The following is a 20462-nucleotide window of genomic DNA, read 5'->3' as shown; positions in this document are numbered from 1 at the left end:
TCCTTCCCCTCCCCCATGGGTTCCTGTTAGGTTTCTCAGGATCCACATAAGAGTGAAAGCATATGGTATCTGTCTTTCTCTGTATGGCTTATTTCACTTAGCATCACACTCTCCAGTTCCATCCACGTTCCTACAATGGGCCGTATTTCATTCTTTCTCATTGCCACGTAGTACTCCATTGTGTATATAAACCACAATTTTTTTTATCCATTCATCAGTTGATGGACATTTAGGCTCTTTCCATAATTTGGCTATTGTTGAGAGTGCTGCTATAAACATTGGGGTACACGTGCCCCTAGGCATCAGCACTCCTGTATCCCTTGGGTAAATTCCTAGCAGTGCTATTGCTGGGTCATAGGGTAGGTCTATTTTTAATTTTTTGAGGAACCTCCACACTGTTTTCCAGAGCGGCTGCACCAATTTGCATTCCCACCAACAGTGTATAAGGAGAGATTTTACAAGATTAATTGGTTATGCAACAATTAAACTCGGCAAGCATTTACGTTTCTATGTAACAGAAATGATGGATAACAAGATAAACACGGTTCCCAATCTTATTTAAGTTTTTATTTTGCGTGTATGAGAGAGAGAGAGAGAGAGAGAGAGAGAGAGAGAGAGAGAGAGAGAGAAAATGACCGAGTGGGGGAGGGGCAGAGAGAGATGGAGAAAGGGAGAATTCCAAGGCTCTGCATGGTCAGCAATGCAGGGCTTGAACTCAGGAACCATTGAGATGGTGACCTGGGCTGAAATCGCGATTTGGTGGCTTAACCCACTGAACCACCCAGGAGTCCCAATTACTAATCTTACAGAGAGAAAAGAAATAGCAACATAATGAAACTTTTCCAATCCTCAATTCTTTCAACGTGGTAAATATTGAGCCCCAGGTCAGGGACATTGCTTTGTATCCACTCAGAAAGCAAGAACATCTCTCTCCATGTCCGCAAGCAAGACAACAAAACCCAGAACTTTGGATCACTAGACTCAGAAACAGCGGGCACGGGACTTAAGAATCACACTGGGGCATAAGCCTAACTGTACCGATGCCCATGTCCACGCAGTACTTTCTCACAAAGCCCTTTTGAAAACCCTACCGTTTATGCAAGTGTTCGTCCGCAACCCCTGAGAACTTGTTACAAATGGAAGTTCTTGGGCTCTACCCCAGACCTCCTGGATCAGAAACTCTGGGGGTAGGGCCCAACCATCTGTTTTAACAAGCCCCGCCGGTGACTCTGATGTGGGCTCCACTGGAGAACCGCTGGTCAAGGGCACAATAAGGTATGGCCTGTCGTGAACGCCAGATCAGAAAGGAGTCGGGGGGGGGGGGGAGCCAACCAGTTGGCGTGTAAAACATGCACAACGTTGTCCCCCGGCTTAAAAAACAGGTTTATGGAGAGGACATGATTTTGAAAGAACGAAAATCCTATGGCTTTTTGCTTTAGACGGCAAGAGAACTGAAAAAAGACGTGATCTTTAAAAGTATGAGTTTATTCTCCAGGGTTTTACACACCCACAAATCAGTGCTTTTATTGCAGCTACATCCAGGAGCCAAACACAATGTAAAATACGTACTTGTTGTATCATACATGTAACACTTGTAAGAGATAGAATGGAACAGCATGATTTTTAAAGATTAGTTTTCAATGATTCAGTAAGCATATGGAAACTGAGGATAATTACAGAAATCGGTATTGAACTCTAAAATAAAAACATAAATTATATAAAAATAAAAGGGTAAAAAGTGTTTCATTTAAAAAACAAAAACAAAAAACAGTGGCTCATCATCTCTCTGTAGTTAGTAACCTAATGAAAACGAAAAGGAGTTAAGTATTATCTTCTCCATATTTAAAACAAAGTGGTTCTGTCCTTTTCACGAACAGCCAGCTGGAAGTCTGAAATGGAAGCCAGGGTTTGGGGTTCTGAACGTCTCAAATATTTTATTGCCCTGTGTTAGCTGATTCTTCTTCGTAACACTAAGAAATTTAAGTTGCTTGGATAGGAAAAACTCAAGAACTGGATGAGCAAATTAAATGAGATCCAGTGACTGGGACACCGTTACAAATGGCACCAAATCAGGACACACAAAGAGCTTAGTTGGAGGGCAAGCACGTTAAACAAAGACGAAAGAGGGTCATTTGAGAGCTTGACAACAATACATCTGGCCAAATGGCCTAGGTGTTTGCCAAGTACAAGGGTAACGCGTTAGTGAGTTAACGAGAAGCTAGATTCAAATTAGCTCCAATTTGGTTTACAAATGAACAATGCAAAATGATTTCATTTTCTATCCTTTTCATTCAGCAGAAAATTGAAACCATATTCTACTGCTAGTGTGAACTTCTGATGTTCCTGAACTTGCCACCACAGTTTGGGTTAGATTTTTAAAGATGAGTGGTAGCAGATGTTTGTCATCAATGTGACCGATACATAAATTTCCGAAGAATAGACTTGGATTTAATACTGGGTTATTACTCACAATGACTCAGCATAAATAGCGGAGGTCCCTACAATTGTCCCCAGCTCTGGATCACAGAACAGTTTAGTGACCACTAAATGAAAACAAATTATGAAAAAAAGGTTATTTCCACAATGCCTTTTGTTCCCCCCTCCCTTCGTTTGGATTTTCAAAAAAGCAGACCTCCTACTTTCTTTACTTTAAATAACCTTCTAACATTGTTTCATTGTTCTGTTTTCCCTGCGATAAATCAAATTTTTTAAAAACTTCCAAAAATTTGCTCATATTAATTGATCTCAGATGTTTCTTTTGACAGTAAAACTACTTTTGTTTACTTCTGTAAAAGAAATGTCAATACTGTGCTATTTGCTTAGAGGATGGCTGAGTCCTTCTGGATCGTTTTAGGTTGTTATCCAGTGTTCATGTAATGGAAATAAGTTCTTATAGAGTTAATGAATTTGGAACACTAATGATGTCATTAGACCTAGATGTGAAAGCCACGAACAAATCTTATAAAAATGACTTTGTGTGTTAACCTGTGTCAACACGACGTCACTTGATTTTGTTCAGTAACTGGTCAAGACGGGGAACGGAAAGAATCGAGCTACTGTGATCGAAACCAGTTTGACTCAAGGAAAAAAAATTAAGTCTACATTAAGTCTTTAGCCTACCAATCACTCTCTACACTCAGTCTAGAGGCCTTTTGCCACAATACTAAAATACAAATTCTTCACAAATTACAACTCTATCCCAAATGTTCTGATATGCCCTATGTTGTTTTTGAAATTCTACTAAATAATTGATAGCTTTACAACAGAATTTCTTTTATTTAAAAAATACTTAAATCCCTATCCCACAAAATGTTCAGAAACACAGGTAACTATAGAAAGTCAATGTGCATATACTGCTTTTATTATAATAATGACGGTTGTTAGCTGAATGAGAACAAATAATAGCTAAAAAGTTTTCAAATGATAGAAAAACACATTTGGGTAAGTTATGACACAAGTTTTTGAGTACGTAGACCATAGAAATAGAAATTTTTTTTTTTTTTGCACCAATTGCAAATGCAAAGTTAACGATAAAATCAGGGAAGTGAAAGGTCAAAAGGGGCCTTAAACATAGTCACTATCTTTTAAATTTTAGACAAAGGAGCTGAGAATAGAAAAAAAACCCCAACATATACACCATAACAGTCTTTTTTTTTTTTGTTTTTAAATGACTTCCAATTTTAACTCTTTTCTAAAAGCATTAAGGGCAAGGAGACCCTATTGTAGATTATGTATCATCTCCTCTTTGGCTATGAGGTGTGTAGTTTTGTTAACGAGAGACATCAGTGAGTTCAGTTTCTGAGACCAGTCATTTAATAAATTATTTGGATCCTTGGGTCTCTGGAAGTTGATAATTCCTGCCAACCTGTCTACTTTAGCAAAGATGGTCTTGTTAACTACTAGATTCGAAAGAAAAGCTTCTGACTCCTGCAAGAGAGAAAGACAAATTGGATTAAGACAGGATAATTAAAAAAAAAAAAGCGTAATTACAGAAAATAATTTAAGGAAAAATTTAAGGAAAGCATTTTCTGTCTTTTTAAAAAAAAAATGTTTATTTTTGAGAGAGACAGAATGTGAGCGGGGGAGGGGCAGAGACAGAGGGAGGCACAGAATCCAAAGCAGGCTTCCTATAATAACATATTTATTTTACTGCGAGTCTAGGAAATGTCTGCTCTTGGTCTACAATGGTCCCCCCCCAGCACATTATGCAGTTAATTTGTTTCCGGAAACACTGGGTTACTATATATGCCCTGTCACTTGGCAGCTACGTAACTAAGGACAAGGCAGTTTACTTCTAAGGACTCTGGTCCTCGTGGTCCAGAAATGTGAGGAGCTGATGAGCCAACCAACGATCAAGCCTTTGACCTCTAACATCCGTGATTCCTCTTTTTTAGCTAAACTGGAAAACACTATGCGACGACAGAAATGGCTTTTAGCTCACATCACTTAACTCCTATCTCTGTGGTGGGTGAACATTCCAGCAACAGGAACTCAGGCCTGAACGTAACATTCTTCTAATGTGACCTGGGCCCTCGGCAGGGGGGCTGCAGCAAAGTCTCCGTCAGTTTACATCTCTATGGTTATTTCTGGGAACCCAGACATATTTATGACAGAAATATAAACCCCAGGCAAATGAATCAATGTAAAACTGCCATATTTAAGAGAAGATTTTAACTAGGACATAATATTAATGTAATTATAAACTTGGTGTTTAGGCTATTTTTTGATCCTCAAGATAGCCTGGAGAAACCTTCTGCCACCTAAGCTTAAAACTAAATAATGAAACAAAACTGATTTTCTCATTTGATTTTTGTAAGTCAGCTGATCTTCAAAATGACTGGCTACAAACAGCTCATGCAACATTTACCACTTACATCAACAGACAGATCGAGAAGCTGGGCCATCCTCGTCATTGTTATCCTCGTGTAATACTTGGCCATTATTCTAATATTCTGGGGAGAGAACAGAGGGCATATGAAGGACGGGTAGCAGTTGTCGATAAAGCTAACAGCCCATTTGTTTTCATTCCCAAACAGGTTTAGTTAAAATGTCGGATTCAGAGCTTTTGGTTCTCTATAGCCCACCACGGTTCTAAAGTTCAACAACAAAGTAAAAAATTTAGGTATTTTGACTTCTGTAGTTATTTGGAAGTTATTCTGAATACTCTCCACAACTTTTTTAAAGCTTATTTATCTATTTATTTATTTAGAGAGAGACAGAGATAGCATAAGCATGGAGGCACAGAGAGAGAGGGAAAATCCCCAGCAGCCTTCACACCGTCAGTGCAGGGCCTGATGCGGGGATCAAACTCATGAAACCGTGAGACCATGTATGACCTGAGCCAAAATCAAGAGTCAGATGCTTAAGAGACTGAGCCACCAGTCGCCCCTACTCTCTCCAACTCTCTTTAAATATATATAGTCAAGGGCTGCCTGGGTGGCTCAGTCAGTTGAACATCCGACTCGTGATTTCAGTTCAGGTCATGATGCCAGGGTCGTGGGATCAACCCCCGCATTGGGCTCTGTGCTGTGTGGAGACTTCTTGAGATGCTCTTTCTCTCTCTGGACCTCTCCCCTGCTCATGCATGTGCTCGCTCACTCTCTAAAATAAAAAAAAAATAGAATCTATTAAAAATACATATATGTGGTCAAAACCTAGGCTTATCTTAACTAAAACAATGGTTAAAAACTATAACGATACTAAACTATTTTTGCTAAATGCAAGAATCTGAAGTTAAACTTTCCTAATTATGACACAGATGTTTAAATGGCTCAGATTCAAAAAATGATCGAGAGTATCTCAAAACACATTATCGTAACTGTTGAAAGGTAACTTGAAATTAAATGTCCCAATTTTCACTGGAAATGGTGCTCAAGTTAGAGACTTCCCTTTATTATTATGTTATTAACAAAACAACAGCATTCACAGGGAAAATGGGGAACAGTGGGAAGAAAAATGAATGGATCTTTGAAGAAGCCGTGTCTTCTCCCGTCTCTGTTAGGGTCCAGGGCCACACCAGCTTCTTAGGAAGCAGGGGAATCATTCTGGACCCCTCTTCCTTCATAACTTTCAATTTAATCAGTGGCCAAATTCGATTGATTTTTTCTTAAAATATCTCCACCTCATCCATTCTTCAATCCTCAGCTACTGCTTTGGCTGGAGCCCACAGGAGCCCTCGCTTCGTCTTCTCAGTTCCATTGTGGTCTCTCTCCAAACACATTCTCCACGCTTACTGCTAGAGGGCTCTGTGTCAGATATGGGCCTGGTCACCGTCCTCTCGGTTTCCACGACTGGAGTATATACACCTTGTTATGTTCCAGACCCTTACCGTATCTCCGACTTCCTTCCTGGCTGAGCCCTGTTCTTGGAGGCCCTAGGGTTCCCCTGCTGGTCGGTGTCTCCATGCCTTTGCTCAAACTATCCCACCTGCACGCTAACCTGGTTCTCTTCTTACGAATCTTCCCTCCTGTGTCAATTAACCGCGGCTCTTGCCTGACCGTTCTTTCAGGCAGAACCAATCAACTTTCTCCTCATGCTCTACTCCATTCGATATATACTTGTACCCTAATATCTGTAACATTTTTTAAAGTTTATTTATTTGTATTCTGAGAGAGAGCAAGAGCGTGTGCATGTCCACGAACGGGGGAGGGGCAGAGGGAGAGAGAGAGAGAAGCCCAAGCAGGCTCCACGCTGTCTGCAAAGAGCCCCATGCGGGGTGAACTCACAAACTGAAAGGACGTGACCTGAGCTGAAATCAAGGGTCAAACGCTTTACCAACTGAGCCACCCGGGCGCCCCTGTAACGCTTTTATTTATAAATGCATCTTTCCTATGATTTCTGTTTAAGCTCTCTGAAAGCAGGGCCCAAGTCTTCCTTTCCCACATGCCTCAGCACTTTGAACAGTGTCTGGCACACAGAAGGCTCAATAGGATGTTATATGAATGAATGCTGAGCTAATTCAATTTGTAGTGACACCAAGATCAAAGGTCAGGTTTAAGACATGTTACCCATTCTCCAAACTACCAAGCGAGTTATCAGATGGAAAACACTCCTTTCACCCACAAGTACCCCCCACATTCTTAAGAATTTCCTGCTGGTTTATATGCCGTAAAATTTTGGATTCTTGAGAGGTCCCCACAAAATAAGCATGCTAAAACACAGTTTTCTGAGAAGCCAAAAATGGGGGAATGTGGTGGTGGTGGGGGGGAAGAGGGAGTAAGAGGGAGGTGATAAATTCTGATGTGCTTTGGGAAAATATACAATAAACATTTAAATAACAAATTTACATCTCTACTACATTGGGAATAGCCTCCCTACCTCCAAAAAATCCTAAAGCAAAAAACTAAAGACATAACCTCCAAAGAAACATTGGACTATCAAACTTAAAAATCAAAGTTTATGCTCAACTTTACTTCCAGGTTGGCAACTCTGTCATGCCTTTTTTTTTCTTCACCATTTATTTTTTTCGGCCATCTCTATGCCCAACATGGGGCTCGAACGCATGACCCTGAGATCAAGAGTCGCACACTCTTCTGACTGAGCCAGGTGCCCCATCCACCATGCCAGATTCTTACATGTTCAACGACTCTGTTCTTCAGGTCTTTCCACCTTCTTTCACCTTCCTCCGTAGAACCAAACACATCAGTTGCCGGACTCTCGGGAGACCCTTTCCTTAATTCCAGTCCGTAGTCTTCAACAAGCGTGGACCAGCGCATCAGCTCCATTGTGGTAAAAAGCTTTAAAAGATCCCTGTAAATTGTATAAAACTTAATATTCCCAATCTGTAAAAATTGTTTTATCTAATATGAGAGCAAATGTTTAAAAACTGTCAAAGACTGTACTTATAAAATCTCTACACTCAATGGGGACTCAAAGTTAGGACTCTGAGATCACGAGTCGCACACTCTTCCGACTGAGCCAGCCAGGAGCCCCTGATTAGTATTTATTTTGCCTACTTTACTATCATTTTTTCCATAGTAATTCTGAACGGAGCATTCCCCTACTTAACATTCTATCCCCTACTGCAACGTATTTGCCAATCTCTGGAATAATTAATGTAAATTTACTAATGAGGCAGATAAAAGAAAAAAACAGCTTTTAAATAAAAGCCCACTGTGCTTATGAAGCGTGTGTCTGTTTCATATAGTATGTACGCCTGAAAATCACGAAGCCCCAAATTACTAAAACTTTATCAAATGGTTAATTAACCAAAAGCTGCTAAAGTGAGCTTGAAATACAACTTCTACTCGATAAGTGGTTTAGAACGAAGAGTGTAATTTTGAATACAGCGCAAAAACACATTTCGCTATTTTATGAACTCTAGCTTTATTCGCCAATACAATCTATCAGCAACCAAGTAAGAAGGTGCACACTTAGATTAACCAATTTTCTTTCACGATGGTGTTTCCGCTACTTTAGCTATAAATGTACTTACTTGTATTTAGGAATTTCTTCTAACTTCTTGTCGCCACTTATTCGGTGAACCAAATCTGACTGTTCATTGTCAAAAGGAGCCAAGATCACATAGAGGACAACACTTTTCAGAGCCTACAAATGTTTTATAACACAATGGATTATATGTAAGCTTAGAAACAAAATGGAAACTTTGGCAGGAACTAAAAAAATCACAAGAGAATTGTCTATATTCATGTTTGATATTGTACTCAAAAGTCTTAGGGAAGAAACACCCTACCAAGCTGATCTTTACACAGTGGCTTTCTGCCATAAGTTTTTCTGGAGCAATTACGTAAATCCTCGCTAATCTGAATTACTCTCTGGGCTGACATCTTTTTCGGTGACAAATGTATAAAGAAAAAGTTCTTATAACAAGTTAGCAGCACAAATGTGGAATATACCTATCAACTATTTGAAACAGTATTGTGAAATAATTTTCCAAAGTAATGCCAGGTCTTTGCTTGTAACCTTATTAGCAAGTGACCTGCTATACATATTTACTTTCATTTATTTTATTATTTTTAACTTTTAAAAATATTTATTTTTGAGAGAGAGAGAAAGAGTATGAACAGGGGAGGGTGAGAGAGAGGGAGACACAGAACTCAAAGAGGCTCCAGGCTCTGTGCCGTTGGCACCGAACCCAACACAGGGCTCCAACCCACAAGCCTCAAGATCATGACCCGGGCCGAAATTGAATGCTCGAACCCACGAGTCTTGAGATCATGACCTAAGCCGAAGTCGAATGCTGAACTGATTTGAGCCACCCAGGTGCCCTGTATTTTAAGTAATCTCTATACCCAACATGGGGCTTGAGCTCACAACCTCAAGGATCAAGAGTTGCATGCTCTACCGACTGAGCCATCCAGGTGCCGCTATACACACTTTAAATAGCAAACCTACATTCTTCAAAAGTGACAAAGAACTTAGAGTATCGCCACAATTTGTTTGAATCAGTAAAGATAAACTGAATTGTCAACACACTGAATAGAAAGCAGCACCATACAACTGCTTATGATTACTGAAGTTAAACTTATTTCAAAATAAAAAATGCAAATTCTTCCTAATAAGTATCGACGTCCAGTATAAGAATATATTCTTACCTGTTGCCACTTTTCACTTTCTGCCTGTATACAGGGAGTATCATATATTGCTCTGTAGTGCTTACAAATAGACAAATAGGACCCCTCATGTTGATCCAGCTGAATCATTAAGTTATAATATTTCAACTTTAATTTCTGGAAAAAAAAAAAGTTGATAAAATAAATTGGGGCTTATGGTTTTTCCCCCCAAATACTCCTATAGTAAACTTGTAGTTAAGAGACATGCTTACCTCTGTATTTTCTTCCTGGAAAAATTTGGTGTTAATTTTCTTGCTGATGATTTGTGTACGAATGTAATCCTTCACAGCTAGACAGAGCCTCATCTGCTCCAAAATAAACTCCACTCGCTCTTTCTTTTCCATTGATCCGTAGGTTTCCACCTAGCGAAGTCCCCAAATAAGTTTATATTTGTTAATTTTTAAAAACTGCAAAGTTAAATGTATTAAAACATTCACGCCTGTCCAATAACAAGAAACTTCTCGCACACTGACAGAGTACTGATGATGATCTAAAAAGCTGGTTTCCTCCAGGAAATTACAATTTTAAAAAATATATAGTAAATGGCTATTTTTCCTTCTGGTATAAAAAGTTTTGTGAATTTTCACCTACGTAGTTAACAATAGAACTATATAGTTAACCTATGTAGTTTAACCGCCATCACAATCAAGATACAGAACAGTTCTTTCAGCCCCAAATACTCCCTCGTGCTACCCCTTTACAGTCACGTAGTTCCCCCACTTTGAACCCTCGACAGCCAATGATTCTGAAACAACAGGTCCATTCCTTTTTACGGCCACGAAGTGTTCCACTGTGTGGAGGAACCAGTTTATCCACTCCCCGGCTGAAGGACAGCTGGGCCGTTTCCAACCTGTGCCCATCACTAACAAGGCTACTCTGAACACCAGTGGACAGGTTGAGTGTGAACTTAAGTTTTCATTTCTCTTGGGCACAAGAAGCAGGACTGCTCGGTCGTCTGGCAAGCATACGTTCAGCTTCATAAGAAACTGCCAAACTGCAGACGATGGCCCTTTCTCACGATGGTCTGTGGATGGCACTGTGGCCGGTGCCGATAATGCCAATGGCTCAGCCGATGCCAGGAAAAAAAAAAAAGAAAAAGAAGGAAACTGCCAAACTGTTTCCCAGAGTGACTGCACCATTTCTCATTCCCATTAGCAACGGGTGAGAGTTCTCATCACTTCGCATCCCTGCCAGCGCTTGGTATTGTATTTTTTTTTCTGAGCTGTTCTAATACGCATGTAGGGATATCTCACTGTGGTTTTAATTTGCGTTTTCCTCATGGCTAGTGAGGAAGTTACAATTCTGAACCCAAAATACGATGCCACTTGCAGGCTATTTATATAATAAAAAAATTAAGGAAAAAAAGAGGTTCTAGCCTTTTTATAATTCGGATAACAAGGCTGACATGACTCCAAACGGATGCAGGATGTACAGTTACAGTCAATATGCAACAGATACAACATAGAAAATCAGTTACGTCAAATACTATAAAAACATTTTTAATACTTGGTACACACATATTGCAAATGAATTTATAAAATGTAGAATAACAAAGTAAAATGAAGTAAGGCTATTATTATTAGGTCTGAAAAGGTTTTTATTTCATGGTCTTTGTAATTTTTTTACTAAAGAAAATAAAAACGTATACACTGATGAATGTATGTATGCAAATCCCTAAGGAACGAAACCATCGATGTTCCATCTATGTATGTTCACTCACTCTGTATGTGTCAAGTATTTTGAAGCAAATTTCAGGTAACATCTTACATTTATTTCAGTATGTATTTCTAAAAGAGAAACTGAACAAAAAAAATGATCATACCTAAAAATTTCTTAGATCACTAAATATCTAGTCAGTCCTCAATATCTCATTTAATTAAATCAGAATCCAAATAAGGCTTATACTTTGCAAGTGGTAGGTAAGTTTCTTTCAGCCTTGCCATTTATTTATTGACAAAATCAAGCCAATCATCCTACAGTTTCCTGGAGTCTAAATTACACTGATTGCATCCCTGTGGTATCATTTAATAAGCTCCTCTGTCCCCAGTGTATCTTGTAAACTGGTAGTTAAACCTAGAAGCTTTATATAATTGAGGTGATTTTTTCTGGCAAGAATATTTCAGAGGATGTTAAATCGTGGGGCACATAATCCTCCTGGTTGAAAGACAAAACTATGGAGATGGTAGAAAGATCAGTGGTTGCCAGGGGGTGGGGGAGTGGAGAGAGGGAGGAATAGTTGGAGCACAGAGAATTTTTAGGGCAGTGAACTATTTTGTATGGTACTACACTGATAAACACACGTCATTAGACATTTGTCAAAATCCACAGAATGTACAACATCAAGAGTGAACCTTAAGGCAAACTATAGACTTTGGGTGATCACGTGTTGACACAGGTTCATCAACCGTAACTAACGAACCACTTTGGTTCGAGATGCTGGCAGGAGGGGAAGTGGTGCGTGTGTATGTGTGGGTGTGGGGGGGATGGTGCATCGGGGGCTATATGGGAACTCTCTGTACTTGCCACTCAGCTTTGTTGTGAACATAAAACTGCTCCAAAAAATACAGTCTTTTAATTAAAAAGAAGAAAAGAAGTTTGAAGTCAAACAGAACTAGTATGAATCTGAACTCTACCAATTCTTGGCAGTGACTTTAGGCACATTACTTAATCCTTTTAAATTTCAGTTTCCTTGGCAGAAAAATGGGGATAGAAATAGTGTCGTGTGTGAACATTAAATAAGATACAGTGTATAGAGAACTCAAGACATGCTTCAAAAAAAAGAACACAGACAACGCAGAGCACACAAGATCCTCTCAGTACTATGGTTTCCCTTCCTTTGGCTAAAATGGCACATGACTGAAAAATCAGAATAAGCAATTTAACTTACTGGGGAAACCTTGATGGGCCAAAATTATAAGCAAAATTTTGAGTGCAGTTCAGGTACATTTTTTTATTAGGGAGTCTATGGCTTTTCTCAGATTTCTTAGCTCTTTGCTATCTCATTTTAAGATCTCTCCTAAAAATCTGTCCTGAAACATAGCAAATTATGATGCAATTTGTCTTTGTTAAACCAATTTAGTCTAGAAATTGACCAACAATCAAGTATTCATTTAAAACGAAGCTGATGATTAACAGCAAATCCCTAACGCATCAGTAAACAGTACATGAATTACTGATTTAAGTTCTAAAGAGGATGAAAATGTTAAAATAATAGCACACATCAAGACTGATTCATTGCTTCTAACTTTTCTTCACAACTTTTTTTTTAGCAGTTTAGTTGGGACCATAATGACATAATTTTCAGGTACTTGAATAACCTCACCCTCCACTGCCCTCACCCTCAACCTTGGTAGTTTTGAAGAAGTGACCAGGTGCCAAAATAAACTCTATCTACAAGAAACACCGCCGACTAAATATCAGGATTTTCACATTCTAAATACAACTCCTTACCTGTAACTCTTGTAAAATGGAGGCTGCCTCTTTCACATCACCATTTTGTTCTTTTATGGTTGCTAATGTTTTAGTCAGTCGAGCACGCTCAATTTCAACATAAATCTACAAATATGAGAAATCTGTATTATGAAAATTCTCAGACATGTATTAAAAGTTTTTTAAATGTTTATTTTTTTATTTAAAAAAAATTTTTTTTTAAATTTTTTTAACGTTTATTTATTTTTGAGACAGAGAGAGACACAGCATGAATGGGGGAGGGGCAGAGAGAGAGGGAGACACAGAATTGGAAGCAGGCTCCAGGCTCTGAGCCATCAGCCCTGAGCCCGACGCGGGGCTCGAACTCGCGGACCGCGAGATCGTGACCTGAGCTGAAGTCGGACGCCCAACCGACTGAGCCACCCAGGCGCCCCTAAATGTTTATTTTTGAGAGTGAGCAAGCACACGAGCAGGGGAGGGGTGGAGAGAGAGACTGAAACGGCGAATCCCAAGTGGGCTCCGTGCTGTCAGTGCAGAGCCTAACGCGGGACTGGAACTCATGAACCATGAGCCAAAATCAAGAGTTGGACACTTAACCAACTGAGCCACCCAGGTGCCCCTAGTTTTGAGAGAGAACAAGCGAGTGAGGCAGAGGGAAAGAGAGAAAGTTCAAGCAGGCTCCAAGCGCAGGGCAAAGCTAGACGCAGGGCTTGATCCATGACCCTGGGATCTTCACCTGAGTGGGTGAAAACCAAGAGTGGGATGCTCAAGGGGCACCTGTGTGGCTCAGTCAGTTGGGCATCCAACTTTGGCTCAGGTCATGATCTCGCAGTTCATGTGCTGACAGCTCAGGGCCTGGAGCCTGCTTTGGATTCTGTGCCTCCCTCTGTCTCTGCCCCTCTCCTGTTCACGCTCTCTTTCTCTCTCTCAAAAATAAACAAACACCAAAAAACATAAAAAAAAAAAAAAAAAAAAAAAAGTGGATGCTCAACTGACCGAGCCACTGAGGTGCCCCAAAATGTGTTAAATTTGTGTGTGTGTTAAAATTTTAAAGGTAGAATTGAACTATTATTCAAACCAAGCTTAATAGTATTAGTATTTATCATCCAGTTATGGTGCACTTTATCCTCCATGTACAAATACAGCTGTGTGATTTTACATCTCACAATCACATAATTTTTTAAGAAAATGTTTCTACAAAACATTATCCATATTTTGTAGCTTTACTTTGAGAACCTAAGTATGAAATTCTTGTGTTTAATGAGTAACAGAACCACATGCTATGTTAAATAGCACAGAAAATAGAACAGTGTCTTTAAAAGAATTATTTGAGGGGCGCCTGATTGGCTCAGTCAGTAGAGTATGCAACTCTTGACCTTGGGGTCATAAGTTCAAGCCCCATGTTGGCATAGAGCTGACTTAAAAAAATAATAATAAGATAAAAATATCTGATCTTAAGTATTAAAGTTATGAGCATTTTTTGCAGCTATGTAATGTTAGATGATATAATTTCCGACAAATTAAACATAAAAAATAGAACTATAGCCTAATCGGGGCACCTGGGTGGCTCAGTCGGTTGAGTGTCCAACTTCAGCTCAGGTCATGATCTCACGGTTGGTGACTTCGAGCCCTATGTTGGGCCCTGTGTGGACAGCTCAGAGTCTGGAGCCTGCCTCAGATTCTGTGTCTCCCCCTCTCTCTGCCCCTCCCCCGCTCACACTCCATCTCTCTCTGCCTCTGAAAAATGAATAAACCTAACAAAAAAAATTTTTTTTAAAGAACTATAGCCTAATCAAGTCTAGGGAACTAATTTTCATGTTTGGGCTTGCTTGTCCCTTCAGCCTTTGCTTTGCAGTAACCCTTTTTCCCACTCCACCCCCAAAAACCTTAATCTCCAAGAATAACAAACTACTTCCACTTTCCTAAATGTTCCATGTGTTTCTTACTTTGACATATTTGTATAGAATTTCCCCTATGTCTAAACTGCCGTTCTCCCTATGCCCCTACCCCTGTGAATTTCTATTCTTTTTTTTTTTAAATAAAGTTTATTTATGTTGAGAGACACAGAGAGCGTGCAAGTGGAGGAAGGACAGAGAGAGAAAAAAGGAGAGAATTCCAAGCAGGCACCACGCAGAGCCCTTATGTGGGCTTGATCCCACGAACCATGGGGTCGTGACCTGAGCTGAAATCAAGAGTTGGACAGTCAACTGACTCAGTCACCCAGGTGCCCCAAATTTCTATTCGTTCTTTTTTTTAAAAAAACTTTATTTAAAAAAATAATTTTTTTTAACGTTTGTTTTTGAGAGACAAAGAGCACTAGCAAGAGAGGGGCAGAGAGAAAGTGAGACACAGAATCTGAAGCAGGCTCCAGGCTCTGAGCTTGTCAGCACAGAGTCCGACGCGGGGCACAAACTCACAAAGTGAGAGATCATGACCTGAGCTGAAGTCGGATGCTTACCTGACTGTGCCACCCAGGCGCTCCAAAAACATTATTTATTTTGAAAAAGAGAGAGAGTGCACACGAGTGTGGGTGGGGCAGACAGAGAAGGGGAGAGAGAGACTCCCAAGCAAGTTCCACACTGTCAACACAGAGCCCGACGTGGGGCTTGAACTCACGAACTGTGAAATCACGACCCGAGCTGAAATCAAGAGTTGGGCGCGTAACTGAGCCACCCAGGCGCCCCAAATTTCTATTCATTCTTAAAAAGCCAGCTCAGCCATCACACCCTGCCTCTGTGACATGGGAACGGCAGACCCACTGCCACTGTCGAGACACAGCGCAGCGACTATTTTTCTGATGGATCTCTTTGCGGTGGTAAAGAACAGCGTCATGTTCATTCTGGATCTAGCACAACACAGGTGCTCAATAAACATTTACTGAACTGATGGGACAGTCAAACCAAGACCCAAGAAGTTAAACATAAGCTAAAGTTTTGTCCTCAAATCACAAATATCTGTCCAGAAAAAAACATATTTACCTCAGTCACCATTTTATACTTGCCGTTTTTAAAGAAACAAGATTAGGAGGGAAAAAAAAAAAAACATCAAAACAAATACAAACAGATTCTGGTAAGACAGTGAAAGTTTTAAAATTAAGTTTACACTGCAAATACTCAATTACTTTATTTGTTTTGCGAGCGAGCGAGCACAAGCAGGGAAGGGGCAGAGAAAGAGGGAGAGACAGGATCCCAAGCAGGCTCTGCACTGTCAGCGCTTGACACAGGGCTTAACTCATGAACCATGAGATCATGACCGAACCGAAATTCAGTCGGATGCTTAACCAAGTAAGCCAACCAGGCACCCCTGTTACTATTAATGCTTAAGTAAACTACACTCATCATGGGGCTGGAACTCAGGACTCCAAGAGTCACAAGCTCTCCCAACTGAGCCAGACATGCACCCCAATACTCTTTTTTTTTATTTGTTCTGAGAGGGCGAGTACATGTGCATGTGAGCTGGGGAGGGGCAGAGAGAGAGGGAGAGAGATAACCCCAAGCAGGCTCCATACTCCCCGTGGAGCTTGACGAAGAGCTCCATCTCAGGAATGAGATCATGATCTGAGCTGAAATCAAGAGTCAGATGCTTAACTGAGCCACCCAGGAGCCCCTCTATTAATTTAAATAGTAGAGTAAAACCGTAGCTATCCCAAGCATAAATTTCTCAAGCAGATCTAGGCCAGGGTGAAGAATTAACTTTAATTATTGCCACATGTAAATTTGGAGTAAGATCACTAATTCCCAGAAAAATCTGGATATATCAAGACTGCCACTATTTTAAATATATTCATTTGTAAATGGGAAGATACTACAAGGAAAAGTACAAAGATAATGGTTGAATCAAGGTGATGACCTATTTTGTCATCTTAAATATATACTGATCTAATGTCTGCATATCTAAATATCTCTGAACACAGATAGGATAGTAATTTCCACTATGAGTTATGCCAATGGAAAACTTACCTTGCCTTCTGTAACCATTCGCAGAGTATCAATTAATCGAAGCTTGATCGGAAGGTCTGTGATTTCCTCGACGTAAGTACAGCACTGTTGAACCATTTTTGCAACAGCCTAAAATAATAAAAACCATTCATAAGCAAGGTTCATTTCTCATACAGTTAAAAATGAAGTATTATGCCCATAACGAAACATAAGGGGCGCCAGGCTGGCTCTGTTCGTAGAGCATGCAACTCTTAATCTGATCTCTGGGTTGTGGATTCGAGTCGGGTGAAGAGGTTACTTAAAAAAAGGGGCGCCTGGCTGGCTCAGTCAGTGGAGCGTGCAACTCTTGATCTTGGGATTATAGGTTGGAGCCTGATGTTGGGTGTAGAAATTACTAAATAAAATCTTGGGGGCACTTGGGTGGCTCAGTTGGTTGTGTCCAACTTCAGCGCAGGTCATGATCTCATGGTTCATGAGCTGGAGCCCCATATCGGGCTCTGCCCTGACAGTGTAGAGCCTTCTTGGGATTTTCTCTCTCCCTCCACTCCTCCCTCACTTGCTCGCTCTCCCCAAATAAATAATAAACCTTAAGGAAAAAAAAAAAAAAGAACAGGTATACTTTCCATTCTGTTAAATAAATATACACAAATAAATAAAATCTTAAAAAAATAAAAGGGAGGGGGTGCCTGGTGCCTGGCTAGCTCAGTTGGTAGAACATGCAACTTTTTTTTTTTTTTATGTTTTATTTATTTTTGAGAGAGACAGAGTGAGCAGGGAGGGGCAGAGAGAGAGAGGGAGACGCAGAATCTGAAGCAGGCTCCAGGCTCTGAGTTGTCAGCACAAGCCTGACATGGGGCTTCAACTCACAAACCGCGAGATCATGGCCTGACTTGAAGTCAGACGCTTAACAGACTGAGCCACCCAGGTGCCCCTAGAGCATGCAACTCTTAATCTCAAGAGCTGTGAGTTCTACCCCCATGTTTGGCATAGAGCTTGCTTAAAAAAAAAAAAAATCAAAATGTCTGTGACAGCTAAGATGTACTGAACACCCAGGAATAACGTAAAAAGGTTAGGAAAACCTCAGGTGCAAAGACCTTACCCCTCCCCACTACAAAGAGCGAACATACATGATTACATAAAAGGAGTATTTGACGATGTCTATTAGAAGGCTTCCTAGCTAGCTTTTTTGGAGCCAAACAAAAAAGCATGGGAAGAAGTTGTAACAGACGAAAGGGGGAAAAAGGACAAGAGAAAAGCAGGGGTCACCAGTGGCTATGAACAGCAATGAAGCCACAGCTAGCAGATACTTTGAGTTAAGAAAGAGTCCGTAGCAGAGGCAGAGGGTTTAGCAGCACCCCCCCACCCCTGCCGGGCCTCAGGAGGGCGGAGAAGCCACAATCACCCATACTCCCCTCAATGAAACAGGACATTGAAAGTCACAGCATCCCCTGCCCAGGTTTCTCAGATAATGTAAGTGGGTTGGATACATTTCCTCTAGCTCTAACATTCTAGGTCAGGGGTCAGCAAAACTTCTTTGTACGTTTTAGTAAACGTTTACACAGTAAATATTTTAAACTTTGTGGGCCATAGGGTTTCTGCCTCAACTATTCAACTGCCTTTGTAACCTCAGAAGCTGCCAGACAATATGTAACAAATGGGTGTGGCTGTGTTCCAAAAACTCTATTTACAAAGCTGGCAGGTGGGATTTGGACCGCGGCCTGTAGTTTGCAACCTCTAATATAGACTCTGAACAGCATTATCAGTTATGATAATCATTGAGAATAATAATTAGGACTCTTTGTCATAAAGAAAATGTTAAACTATATTAAATATATTTTGTTTAAGGCAGCAGAAAAGTAAACAGAATATCTTGCTGTCAACTGTACCTCAATCATGCTGGGAAAAAAAAAATCCCATTGTATATCTTGCAAAGATTTCCTTAAAAAACAATATTCATGTAGTTCAGGTCAAAGTTCTAATTAACTGAAAAAATGGCCATTCAGAGACACACAGGAGTTCCAGAAAATAAAGGTTTTATTGTAAAACACAACTCTTTCAGCAAGGGTCTGGGACACTTTGTATCTCAAAACATGATCCTTCTGGGGCGCCTGGGTGGCTCAGTCGGTTAAGCGTCCGACTTCGGCTCAGGTCGTGATCTCGCGGTCCGTGAGTTCCAGCCCCCCGTCGGGCTCTGGGCTGACAGCTCAGAGCCTGGAGCCCGTTTCAGATTCTGTGTCTCCCTCTCTCTGACCCTCCCCCGTTCATGCTCTGTCTCTCTCTGTCTCAAAAATAAACGTTAAAAAAAAAAAAACAAAAAACCATGATCCTTCCAACACTAATTATAATAATGATTTCTACAAGGGCATACAAATTAGTAATTCTAAAAGCTGTGCAAAAACTACATTAACAGAAATCAGATGGGGTAAAAGAAAAACAAACAAAACAGTTATATCAATATTCTAATGATAAGTGAACATCCTGCTGCTCTCTGAGAAAAACACAAGTCATTAGGTAAGTCATGGTAGAAGTGAGGCTTACCCCCTGGGCTCAAGTGACAGACAGTGAATTAGAAACCATTAATTTTAAGCAATCCAGAAAAGGTTATTTTAAGAAAATCATTACTTTCTAAGTCTGGTAAAGCAGAAAGAAAAGCTTTAGGTAAAAAGTTAATTATGGGAAAAGGAAAGAGACACTCTGAGTCCCTAAGCACCTTCCAGAGCTAAGACATAACATTGTTGTCACGGTGAAAAGGGCAGTGCCACTGCAGTCGGGGTCATCCGTCAGCCAGCTGGGAGATGGGCTCACACTCCTCTTTCTCCAGGACGCTCCCCACCCCCCGCCCCCCGCCAAATGTAATCAAAACCCTCTCTTCCTCCTATCAGGTCTCCTAGCACCGCTGACATTGTGTGTCACTTACTGTATACTGCTGGGAGTGTGTGTGTAACTTAAAAAAAGTAAAATAAAAAATAAGTGACCTTTAGGGCACTTGTTAAAGAGGTACTACACTACTATCAGGGATCATATTCTGTACTGAACCAAAGGTGACCTGGCACATTTCTTCACATTCCAAGAGTCTTACATAGAAATGTCAGTTTCTCAATCAGAAAAGGGACAGAGTTAACAGTCCCTCTACTAGTTCTGAAATGCTAGGACTCTATTAAACCTTTAGTTTAGGATACGTGCTTTGTTTGAACGGCATCAGTCCTATACAAAACACGTTTTCGTTTAAGCCAGGCTACCTCAAGATGTCTAGGGAAGCAGCCCTTTCCAAATCGTCCCATAGCAAGCAAATCTCAGAAAACCAGAGGAAGGCAATGACTCATCTATGCCAGTCTCTCAACCAACTCTATGATGGTCTCTGAAAGCACAGAACTGAGCAACAAAAGGCGTATTTAGAGGAATTTCGCATTCACATGTACTAGATTGCCTCAAATCGATGTGAATTCTTTTTTAAAAAATATTTTAAGTAATCTCTACACCCAACAAGGGGCTCGAACTCACGAACCCGAGGTCAAAAGTCGCA

At 40.4% G+C, this 20462-nt stretch overlaps 1 protein-coding gene and 1 non-coding gene across 2 annotated transcripts in view; one reads left to right on the top strand and one right to left on the bottom strand.

Moving 5' to 3' along the window:
- Window positions 1-1464: 1464 nt before the first annotated feature.
- Window positions 1465-20462, bottom strand: part of PSMD12 (proteasome 26S subunit, non-ATPase 12) — a 29670-nt gene continuing 10672 nt past the window's right edge. Inside the window, exons 4-11 of the mRNA XM_030295586.1 lie at window positions 16961-17068; window positions 13023-13127; window positions 9785-9934; window positions 9555-9689; window positions 8435-8547; window positions 7575-7749; window positions 4875-4952; window positions 1465-3927 (exon numbers count right to left, since the gene is read on the bottom strand). Coding sequence (XP_030151446.1) covers window positions 3718-3927; window positions 4875-4952; window positions 7575-7749; window positions 8435-8547; window positions 9555-9689; window positions 9785-9934; window positions 13023-13127; window positions 16961-17068 — 1074 coding nt within the window. The 3' untranslated portion in view covers window positions 1465-3717. The remainder of the gene's footprint in view (window positions 3928-4874; window positions 4953-7574; window positions 7750-8434; window positions 8548-9554; window positions 9690-9784; window positions 9935-13022; window positions 13128-16960; window positions 17069-20462) is intronic.
- LOC115501891 lies at window positions 10568-10654 on the top strand. The gene has a single exon (XR_003964943.1). It is a non-coding gene; the product is annotated as a small nucleolar RNA SNORD35 (small nucleolar RNA).

Source organism: Lynx canadensis, chromosome E1 (assembly GCF_007474595.2).
Source record: "Lynx canadensis isolate LIC74 chromosome E1, mLynCan4.pri.v2, whole genome shotgun sequence".
Lineage (NCBI taxonomy): Eukaryota > Metazoa > Chordata > Mammalia > Carnivora > Felidae > Lynx > Lynx canadensis.
The sequence above is the reverse complement of the archived record's forward strand: the minus strand, read 5'-3'. Positions and strand labels throughout refer to the sequence as shown.